The sequence below is a fragment of the Pecten maximus genome, chromosome 4 (assembly GCF_902652985.1).
Source record: "Pecten maximus chromosome 4, xPecMax1.1, whole genome shotgun sequence".
Classification (NCBI taxonomy): Eukaryota; Metazoa; Mollusca; class Bivalvia; order Pectinida; family Pectinidae; genus Pecten; species Pecten maximus.
The window spans coordinates 49369742-49382104 of record NC_047018.1 but is presented as its reverse complement, the minus strand read 5'-3'; the positions used below and the strand labels follow the sequence as shown (position 1 = coordinate 49382104).

The 12363-nt window shown below is 33.6% G+C and overlaps 1 protein-coding gene across 1 annotated transcript in view; it reads right to left on the bottom strand.

Moving 5' to 3' along the window:
- Positions 1–689: 689 nt before the first annotated feature.
- Positions 690–12363, bottom strand: part of LOC117326609 (receptor-type tyrosine-protein phosphatase epsilon-like) — a 46468-nt gene continuing 34794 nt past the window's right edge. Inside the window, exon 24 of the mRNA XM_033883367.1 lies at positions 690–2488. Within this exon, the coding sequence (XP_033739258.1) occupies positions 2420–2488 (69 nt within the window). The 3' untranslated portion in view covers positions 690–2419. The remainder of the gene's footprint in view (positions 2489–12363) is intronic.

Sequence of the window (12363 nt, the reverse complement as noted above, 5' to 3'; positions counted from 1 at the left end):
AACAACGATGAAAGTATTAGCGACAGGTATTCCAAAGAACATTCATCTTCGTTGAACAATATAATATCTTAATTCAATTTATGGTTATGGCGCACTTTTCACGTCGCGGCATATACATAGTCTGTCACTCAGCTGACGGAGCATGGTTATTTTGCTTGACAGGAACCTTAGGAGGTTGAGCCAAGACTTACACGCGGGGACTCGGGTTCGATTCATGTCGGGACACTTGGTAGGGATGTGTATTTTACATTTAAAGTCTGAAGACATAATAAAGTGTGTACACGCGGCAAAAAAGCATTATGTACAAATGTAAGTGTATGTATATTAAGTATTTATTACAGTTTTTACCAGTGAAATATCGAAAATTATTTATTCTATAAAAGTGATATTTTTCACTAGTGAAGAATATCATATTTTTCACTAGTGAAAAATATCACTTTTGTTGATTTGACCAATCAAATTAATGATTAGAGAATATCAAAATACCTGGACAGGGGAAACTACTTTTTTTGTTTACAAATTATCGCTGTAGTCCTAGTTAGCATACGGGGTAGGGTTTTCGTTGATAAAAAATGTAATAAACAGAATATCTAACAGTGTCTTCAGTAATACCAAATATAATTCACTCGTGTGGCTAATATTTTGATATTTTTCACTCGTGCTGCGCACTCGTGAAAAATATCAAAATATTAGCCCCACTTCGCTTGAAAAAAGTTTAGGTCGTCAAAATTGAACTTACGTATTTCAAGTTATAACCTTTACATTGGTAGGGCAGTTTTACTCTGAAGTTCAACCAAAGTTCTTTGAGTATTAAGTCGTGAAAATTCTTAATTCGACCGGAAGTCTCACTAATTATCGCAAAAACATACGGTATTTGTATACGGTACGCCTCTTTTGTACATTTCGGCACAAACACTCAAATAATCATCGTTCAGACATAGATTTCCTCAATAGAAATTGTGCATGTTTCTGATGTCGGAACGAAGGAATGGCCCTTTAAATCGTATTAAATCATCTTTAATCGAGACCATTTTCAATTTTAATGATGTGACGGAGCATACTTAAAATATGTTAAGCATTCAGACTAGGTAATTGAAAACTTATCTAATTCCCCCACTATAGTTCGGAACTCAAACTACTGTAGTACTGATGACGTCTAGCGTTAGAGGGATAAACGGGAGTCAGCAAAAACCATCTGTTTGTGCATTTTACCACTTAAAAGTGAATTCCTGCATAGCCTACTGATTGTCTGATTATCTCACCTATTTGTCTGTTTCACTACATCAAGGATAGTATCATTAAAAGAGGGCGCGACTATGCTGATGCGTTGAGAAGATAAAATGTTAATGCATTTGAGATTCAATTTAGATGGTTTGCATGAAAAAAGAACAATCTGCAAAGGATGAAAGTTAAACTATACCATATTTTTTTTTTTTCATTTAGACTTTTAACTTGACACAACTGTAAAATATAGCCTTTTATAACGGAAAACTATTATAATGTATTATGCTATTTAAGTAAAACATTAGACGCAAATAATAAAAACAACAAACAGTAACATTGTTGAAAACAATGTGTATATAGCCTCTCCTCTGTTCCGACAAAAACAGAAAGAATAGGTCTTTTAAGTATCTGGTTCTATTTTTAGTAATTATGGTCAATGGTATCCAGGTATTCATTAATCAGTTCATGTACACGTCAGTGGTATCCAGGTACTCATTAATCAGTTCACGTACACGTCAGTGGTATCCATGTACTCATTAATCAGTTCATGTACACGTCAGTGGTATCCAGGTACTCATTAATCAGTTCACGTACACGTCAGTGGTATCCAGGTACTCATTAATCAGTTCATGTACACGTCAGTGGTATCTAGGTACTCATTAATCAGTTCATGTACACGTCAGTGGTATCCAGATACTCATTAATCAGTTCATGTACACGTCAGTGGTATCCAGGTACTCATTAATCAGTTTATGTACACGTCAGTGGTATCCATGTACTCATTAATCAGTTTATGTACACGTCGGTGGTATCCAGGTACTCATTAATCAGTTCATGTACACGTCGGTGGTATCCAGGTACTCATTAATCAGTTCATGTACACGTCAGTGGTATCCAGATACTCATTAATCAGTTCATGTACACGTCAGTGGTATCCATGTACTCATTAATCAGTTCATGTACACGTCAGTGGTATCCAGGTACTCATTAATCAGTTTATGTACACGTCAGTGGTATCCATGTACTCATTAATCAGTTCATGTACACGTCGGTGGTATCCAGGTACTCATTAATCAGTTCATGTACACGTCGGTGGTATCCAGGTACTCATTAATCAGTTCATGTACACGTCGGTGGTATCCAGGTAGTCTTTATCAGTTCACGTACACGTCAGTGGTATCCAGGTAGTCTTTAATCAGTTCATGTACACGTCAGTGGTATCCAGGTAGTCTTTAATCACGTTGTAGCAGCATTTGTACTGGTCCTGAAATGACATTATTTGCATTAAATAGTGTCATTTATCGAAATTCAAATTCATTTACGTTCCGATTCCCAAAAACATATCTTTTATATAAATGAAAATTTCTCAGAATCTTATTGACTGCTTAATATTTTAATCTTATTCACAAAAGAATCTGAAAAAGACCAGTCGATATAGATTCCGAAATATAGCTGTAGGATAGATCATTTGAGCCGTAAGAGAAAAAGAAGCATATTCTGCCTTTCAGATTTGAAACATTTAATGATATCAAATCTGCTATGTAGGAATTTACGTAGTGACAAAACAATAAACTGATGTATTTTTATAATGTAATCATGTTGGCGGGAAAAAGAACATGTCCATTAACCTCAAAACCCGTATAAGCCAAAATGTATGTCTAGAAATACTTACAAAATTTGTTAAAAATTCATGACGACGCACAAGTAGCTGACGAGAAATCTGATAGATATCAACTTCCTCGTCAGACTTCATCTGGTCCCTGGCATTGCTGATACAACAGAAGAGTCCACTCTGGGAATATCCGTCTCTGGAATACCATAGAAGCAGAAGAAATATTTGCACATTTTTTATTAAAGATCCTACACATATTTACACTCATATCCTTTTAACACAATACATATATAGCTCTTTCACGAAGGTCAGAAGTCAGGTATCAAACTAGTATCAATACTGATCGCTGACACAAGTGATTATGAAAATGTTTGAAGCAGTTGACGACATAACATACCGACACATAACAAGTGTAGTCTTGGAATCGTCCGATTTACGTCTGCTGTCAACAAGTTCCAGCAGCTGAAGTAGCGCGGACGAATCCCGAGGGACTTCCGAGTCACTATCCCACCCAGTCATGTGGAACATTCGAACAAGGCTATTAAAGCTAGTCACCTGAAAGAAGTAAATTCAAATAAGTATATATAACTGTATATGTGTGCAAAATGTTCATAAATTAAAGCGTGTTATCAAAAATATTCGGATGATTTTGAAGATTTTTCATACAACATATTTTACGATATCTTTCATATTTATGTATGAAGGATAGGTAAATTACACCTTAGGTGTCAGGAAATCCAAGGTTTTCCCTCATTTTGTCAGATGTTCAGTCTATCGCTGATATTAGAGATATCAAAACAAATGTATATGTCCCTTTTGCAACACTCAAGACAGCTTTTATAAACCAAGATATTCAACAAAAAAATTGTATATATCTGTAAATACTAAAAAAAGACCGTACCACATTTTCGATAGCAATTTCAACCAAATTGACATTTGCAATTGTTGAAGACGCCCCTTTGTGTTCCAAAGTAAAATCGCCAATGGATTTTTCTTCGCCTTCCCCTGGAAGCCAGTCCTAAGATATGAAAATGCATTTAATGATTTAATATGATTATATGGCAATAAATAGATAAGGCAAAGCAACGACTGTGAAAAGAATTTGATATTTTACGATTAAGTATTTGAATTTAGGTCGACGTTTTGATTTCGGCGTCTACACTTCGTCTAGTGCTGTCACCTTCATCAAAGAATTGACCAGTGCTGGACATGCATACTAAGGTGCTACATGTAAGTGATTGTAATCACATTGATATATCTCACCCTGTATCAAGAAAATGTTTGAATATTAAAAATTACAATGCAGCCAAAAAGAATTTCAGATTAGATCATGGGTATCATTAATCCGTTAAATCAAGAAACAATGAGACACCTGTTTTTAGAGTTAGTGGCAGGTATTCCGTACTATTTTGCTGTTACAGAATATTACTTTCTTCCAATAATATTGATTCTAAAAATGGCTTATCTTATTTTGACGTAATATGTTTCAATTAAACTCATCAAGTATCTACTGTACGAAAAAAGAGGTTTGTTTTTTATCCTGCTGCCCTTAAGTATCAATTCTGATTAATTTATCTGTGGAAATACACTTACAATGTCGTCTGGCTCGATAATGACAATTGTTTGACAGCTGTTGTCCATTATCATCGTCAACAGATCCACCACGGTGTCCTCCAGAGGAGTCTGTGTGACGATGTATCCAGTTTTGGATGTATAGGACTAGGTCAAAAAAGAAAAGGATTACTTGTATGTGATTGAAAGGTTAATTACACGTGGGGAACGATTACTACAAACTTGTATTGGTTCTTTTCTGTATCATGTAATTACTTTATGTGGAAAATCTGAACAAAAATGTCCAAAGTAAACAAAAACAAAACGTGTATTGGTTCTTTCTGGTAGCACTACTGCATACATTTTTTTTATGAAATCATAGACACTTTTTAAGTCTACAACGTACGTTAACAAATTAAATAGTGTGAAAGTTGTTTTTATGAAATTCATAGAACATAAGCAGAAGTTAAACGTGATTTTACTAATAATTATGCTAGTTATCTCATCAAAGATTTTCTTTCCGTATCATTCTGGAATAATCGTAACTCGTAGTTAATATTTTAATATGTATTGAGAATATATCGTTAAAGAAAGACAAATATGCACTATCACCAAAAAGTATATGTTCTTGCTACTCTATCAAATGAGACTATTGGGTTAACATCTAGAATTAATTATCAATAGATAATATATGTTGTTGCTCGAGACTATTGGTTTTTAAGTTCTAGCATGTATGTTTATCAAAAGACAATATATGTTCTTGCTCGAGACTTTTGGTTTTTAAGTTATAGCATGTATATGCTACCCTATCAAATGAGACTATTGATATAAGATCTTGTATTGATCATTCCTATTAATTAACATATAAGACATCGCAATTTAACACATCACAACTAGAAGACACCAATAATGCATGCGTTTTACAACTACTTACAGATGACGTCATGGTAATACTTACGGGCACCATCACCGCATTAATGTAGTCTGTTCTACCTTTAGGCTGAGATCTCAGGTACACCCTGTACTCGTCAACTGTTCAGAAAAAGGAGAAACCATTATTTGCAGTATTCCTCATTTATTTATAATTGCTCATGCTTTTTTTAATTTCTTACATATAAAGAACTTTTGTCGAGTTTTTAATCTCAATAATTACAATAAACCTTGGTGATTAATCAATTGTCTGAAAGCTGCTAGTAAATGATTGGTTATATGCTTTAAGTGTTATTATTTTCTATTATTGCAGAAATTGTAAGACGAATAATACTGATCGTAATCATTTTTCTTTCAGTGTACAATAGAGTTTTTTTTAAATATTTTATCTAATCCATAAGTGTGGTATTTGATTAGTTTTAAAAACATTTTTCAAACGCCTTATTAAGACTCGATCAAGTGTATATCGCGTCATGCTCAAGGAGGTTTGATTGAAAGGAGGTTGATTCCTACCTGCTAACACAGACAAGGTCCTGTTTTTCATCTTGTTGGATGGCAATAGCGCGGTTCTGTAGTCTGCCTCATGGTAAGTTGGTTTCAAAGACTGTGTCATCTAAAGAAATCGTATATTACGAGCATACATTGTGATACTTACTTGTCAATACGTTTCATGTAAATTCCACGCAAAATGTAAGGTTAAACAACATACATTATTATTATACTAGAAAATATCCGATTATATGGTCACTGTCGTCGATAGACATAAAGACTTAGATAAGAACAGTTGAGGTAGAACCAACAAACTATCTGGAAAAAGTGTAACCGAATTTCAGCTCACTTAATATTGCGTTTTTTAGAGAGATGATTTAAAAAATGTTTTTCGGGAAAAAAAAGCCAAAATAATATTACCACCAATATAATTATATTCGTATTCGGTATATAAACATGTTGGGGTATTGAAAAACAAAACTTGGAATATCGTTTTACTCACGTAAGATCTAGATTTCATTAACAAGATTTAACATGTTTTTCATTCTATCGGGAAAGTATCATTAACAGTTATTTCGAGAGAATGAGTCCCGAAACATATCTATAGTTTTAATTTAATTGGTATTTAACAGGAAGTAATTACTTGGTATTCCTTCCTGAGCTTTGTTTTGTTCGTTGGACCGCAATTGGAGAGAGCATTAAGTGTCGTGTGGTACTTCATTCTTGGAATCAATGTGTCTGGCATATCGAAGGCTTCGATAAGGAGCTGGTGTACAGCTATGTATTGCTCCTATATAAATGAATGTCTAAACAATGTTAACATTTGATGTCTTATGATTTCACACTAATTGTGATAATATCAAATGTTATATATTTTTTTATAAGTGGAAACATATTAAATTAAAGATGTGTCCCCATGTTTATGCGCCAAAGTTTAGTTCCTCGTTGAAGTATACTTTTGGTATTATTCCGAATAGTCAGGACAAGAACAGCGTAACACAAAACTCTCTAATAAGCATTGCGATTTCAATTTTTCAGTAGTTACTTTTCCATTTCTACATAGTTACACACCTTCAGAGATCCCTAACTTAGTTCACCTTGTCATGATGTGGCTATCTAGACCGCAAGAACATTCTTTTAGAATTTGGTGATGAAGACAGAAAATGTATTTTCAAGTGGGAAAGAAAGCTAACCCTGAAATTTCTGGAATTACAAATATTACACAGTTTCTTAATTAATGAGTCACCGGCAGATATAACAAAACATTTTGAAATAAAACATTATATGACTTGAATCATTATCAATTTTTATGGAAACCGTGGAACTTACAGCAGTTTGAACCATGTTGATCCTATCCTTCCGCATGGTTTTTATGTATTGCAGTACGTCAATGCTACCACATTCCTTCCCGTATTGCAAGAGAGCGTCCAAGGCAAGGAATGTCCCCGTTCTGCCTATACCAGCACTGCCAAATATTAATTTATGAATCAATTAATTCACTAACGTCGGAAGAAATAAAATTGGAAAAAGAGGATACTATATCGATAACACACAATAAAAACTACAAGCATTTTCTCATGACACTAACCAAGAGAACGTCACACATCCCCTTAAAGCAACGGAAATGACTGGTGAAATAAATTACATTTTTTTTTTAAATGACGGATGGAGATAATTGAAAACAAATCGCTTGACCATACCTGCAGTGAACAACCATTTTCCCTGTGAGGACAGTCCCGTAGTTCATCACACGGCGGTGGAAGACAACCAGTTCGTTTGGGTCTGGAGTCCCGTGGTCTGGCCACGTGGTATAGTGGAACTGATGTATCTGACGTACTGACTTCGTCTGAATGAATAGTTTAGAAAACAAGAAAACAAATTTGTATTGATGTGTAATCCTGTGTATTTATCCACAAATATTTTTGTTTGTTCCAATGTTCTGTGGCGAAAAGTATCTTAAACATATTTTCACTTCATACGAGATTTTATGAAATTCGTCTCGAAGTTAAAAAATTCGTTTCATCAAATAAAAAATAAAAAAAAGAAATTCTAAATAATATAGATCCGTTTTATTTTGGATACATAAAATACATCGTTGTTATCTTAGGCTGTTTCATACCTTCTTTTCTGTAACTGTAAGGTCCCGGATGACGTAGAAGGCATACGACCTTTCCCTCTCAAGGATGATGCTGAAGTGTGGCGTAATCAAAGGTTCTCCCTCATCCGGCCAATATTTGTCGCACTTTGGCTGAAATGAAGCAATGAATTTAGTAAGTATAGTTAGTAAAGATATAGGACACGCTTGTGTTTTACACAATAAATTGTTTTTACTTAAGGGGGAGCAAGAACAACACACTGCATCAATATGTCAGTTCAATAGTTTTACCTTCACTTCTATGAGAGAGCCCACCTTATTCAGATGTTCTCACTCCAAACAGACAAACCATCCATTTAAACTTTAAAATAGTTACATTCCTGTAATGTATACTAATGAAGTGAACATGTCGATAAACAAGTGAGGTGATACAAAATGATTGATCGCTGAAGATTTAAATGTTATCAACAAACCAATGTTGAAGTCGAGCACACGTATTTTGCTGTGTGTAAGAAAAGTGATACCCGCACACTGTTTTAAAATTAATTTTGAACAACATCTGAATGTAGATATTGAATAGCGACATACTCTCCCTCCTTCAATCAGATTTGTCAACATAATAATTTTGCCGGTCTTCAGTTGCCAAATCATCCGCCAGAAATCGTTAACAGTGCCAGGTCTTGGTCCTGAAAAATAGAACATTAATATCAAGAATGAGATACAGTTACATATTAACTGTTAACCGAGGACCGTTATTTTAAAGCTTCCCATTTTGTCATCGAGCTGTCCAGAGACAAAAACCGTCTAAGATCATGAGGTATATTTTTTAACGGATTTGGAAGTAGATTTAAGTGCTTTCTCCGGGAGGGAAAGTTCAATTATCAGAGAGCATATTTTTATATATTTGCTTTACTTAAACACGTACATTTTTGAATAAATTTGCTATTTTCAATGGCCATGTATTATGTTGTTGTGTTACTAAATAATGTAATTAAGTATGTTTTTTAATTGTTTACAAGTTTACCTTGTGTTGCAACGTACTCCGCAGGTTTTGTAACACTCTGTAAAAAAAAAAAAAAAACGATGAACATATTGTGAAATTATTTGAAACGCCAATTCGGGAGAAAAATCTATAGAAATGGGTTCCAAAAATTCAGACACGTCAATACCATTGTCGAATTTCGCTCGCATTGTCTATAGTCTTGACCACTTATTATGACGCATAAACCACACTTACGTCGATGTAGTTGGCGTTGATGTAATCGGAGTGTGGATCCTTACCAACTTTATCAAGAATCACACGGGAATGATCATCTGTAAAAAAGAAAATATTGATTTACATTATACAATAACATTTTTTAAGAACACAACACAAATATCATGATAAATTGCTAAAAGTACAAGAATCCAAGTGCAATCTTTGATCATGTAACTTTAACCACTATTATCAAATGCTGGGCTACTTTTTGTGTAAATATTACAACGGATGAACGCGATGTCTTGTAAGCAAATATTCACCTATGACTTTTGATCTTTGACCTTTGACCAATTACCAGAAAAATGTCTTAATCAGGTAACTTTGGATTATGAAACTTCTTTCAGAATTTCGGAAGAAAAAACTTCTAATAATTTAATAGAACACAAACAGATTATTTTGCCCTTAAACTAGACTGTTTTTCTGCCGTCGTATTCACAAAGGATTAATTATCATTATCAATATGGTGCCGATAGGAAAAATATATATGCTAAATTTGATATCATTAAAAATAAATGAAAATATACTTACAGGGAAATGTGGTTTTAAATCTGTTCTTTGTCTTGTTTTGTTGTAACATTCCAACTTTATGTTCGTGTAAATCTCCAGACGGTATAGACTGTAACATAAGATACAAGTACGAGTGTATATTTTACTATAAACGCATCATCCTCATTAAAAATAACGTAGATTGTGTTGAAATTTACCTTCTTATTCAATCTGATATAAAAACCAAAGGTACATCTCGGCTTTATAGAACTGATTCGACAGAATTTGCTGTCTAAAAGGCATCTATTAATAATCTTCCAGACCCGCGCATCTAACTGTGTAACGCAGTTTAATTCATTTCGGTCCTTTTCTGTCTAACTCACAATTCATTTTAAAATGTACAAATGTTAAAAGCGTCCACTAGTTGATCCAGGATTTCTTATATTATATTTAATATTTATATTTGCATCAGCATAGATGCCAACGTTACATTGCTATACATTTAAATGATGTTGTATGTAATTTGTTGATATGCATGTAAATTATCTCAGAATGAATAAATTTAGACTATGGAACGATAACACAAACGGTTTAGCCTAAATAAACCTTGAAGAGGAGAACATTCCTGTGTTTTTGTCTCTAAGCTCCATAACATAAAATGTAATTAGTTTTGTCCTTAAAGTTTAATTTTCTATACACAATACACGTGGAAACATTGATTGATGTCTCTTTTCTCTTAGTAATTATTATGCCGCTGTATCAGGCAATGAAAAGCGACGTTGCAATCGTTATTTTTAACGTTATGGGCTGACAACAACAAAACATTAGCGAACGAAAATGCTTGTTACGACCAAGATTAAGTTTTTATTAAATAATATGTGCCTTATATTCGTTGTCGAAAGCCTTGGCCTTGTTTTTCAGTTTTTCTTGAACAAGAGATTTGAGGGTGGAGACGGGAAATCCAACAGGACCGGAATTATAGTAGACGCTATTAGGAGATCCGGACTTCCCGGCTACCTGCTGAGCGTTTACATATACATGGGCAGAATCCACGGGTGTCCCATCTTGACCTGTACATCACAAATATACACATGAGTACATTATTTCTAATTAATTTAAATTAATTAAAGATGATACATATCGACAAAGAGAAGTGATGATCGTTTGAATATAGGAATAGATTTCTTTATATTTCTTTTCAACACCCTCCAAGTATTTTTCTGTGTAACTTTGAAATTCAACGTGAATATCTTGTCGTGTGATATTATATATTAAAAGACAGAAAACCCATACTCCTAACATGAATCATCACTCTGCAATCGCGCTTGATAACACAGTGTTATCCAATCAACTTTTTTTATGGATATCGACTTGGTGTATAGTTATTGGCCGCAGATATTTAGAGTCGACAAACTTGTAAAGAATATCGTGATTCGGCGGCTTCAGCAACATTTTGTTTTCTTTCAACATCTTTGTTTCTGTGTAAGAAACATTTCTAGTTAACATGAATCACCTGCTGTATTACTGAAAGTGTTTTTCTCCGCCGCTTCAGGATTGCCAGGCTGGTTTTCCATTTCTTGTTGTTCACTGTACATGTTCTTCTCGTGAACATTGGAAATACCAGTATAACTACTTAAGGCTTCCTGCTGACTGGCACTTAATCGACGTCTGTAGAAAGAAATAAAATATAGATTTGTGAGAACCGTTTTTATACATAGAGGATATCTAATGGTGTCTTCAGTAATACCAAATATATTTCACGAATGGGGCTAAATATTTTGATATTTTACACGAGTGCGCAGCATGAGTAAAAATATCAAAATATTCGCCGCACGAATAAAATATATTTGGTATAAATGATTATACTTCAGATATTCTTTTTATTACATCTTTACTGTGAAATATACCAGGTCAGTTTTTTATTTGTCCCATTCTCGTTTGTAAGCAGTGTTTTAATAAGTTAAATCAAAAGTGATATTTGAAAAATATCAGAAAGAAGTGATATTTTGCATTAGTGAAGTGAAAAATATCACTTTTACAGAATGAACATTTTTTGATATTTCATTTGTAAAAATGTAATACAGTATTTTTCTTCGCCAATGCCTGTCTGAATTAACAAATTATCTACTTGCAAATACAACAGGAGTCAACTCAAAATCTGATAACGAGGCAAAATGTGAATAAAAAATATATTTAAAATGCATCTAAAAAGTGCTCCATTAACTTTAAGAGAATAAGATTAGACATTCACCAAGGGCGTCCTCTTTTCCCTGACGCATTAGGTAATAAAATAGCTGCAAGGAGGTGGCAAAATAAATACCAAAAATAGCAACAAATTTTCATTTAGATAGCTTAATTCTGATTTGTTCAACTCATCAAATCATCAAATAATATACTGATGAGTATGCATATCGATATGTGCTCCTCATCAAGCTGTCTGAATACTGATACTAATTATTTGTTGTCTAATCACATTTCAATTATTTCAGTATTCTTTCTCATGGTTAAATATTGAAATGTATTCAGCCATAATCCATTTGGCATTCTGTTTCTATATTCTTTGAACATTCAGCGTTTACATCAATAATCATATGATATTACGTCTTTCCTTTAAATTGTACCATAATAAACTTTCACTATTTACCGTATAAAGCTATGTTATACTAGAAATTACATCTCGAAATAACAGATTTTTGTTTTTATTTTTGATGACCCATT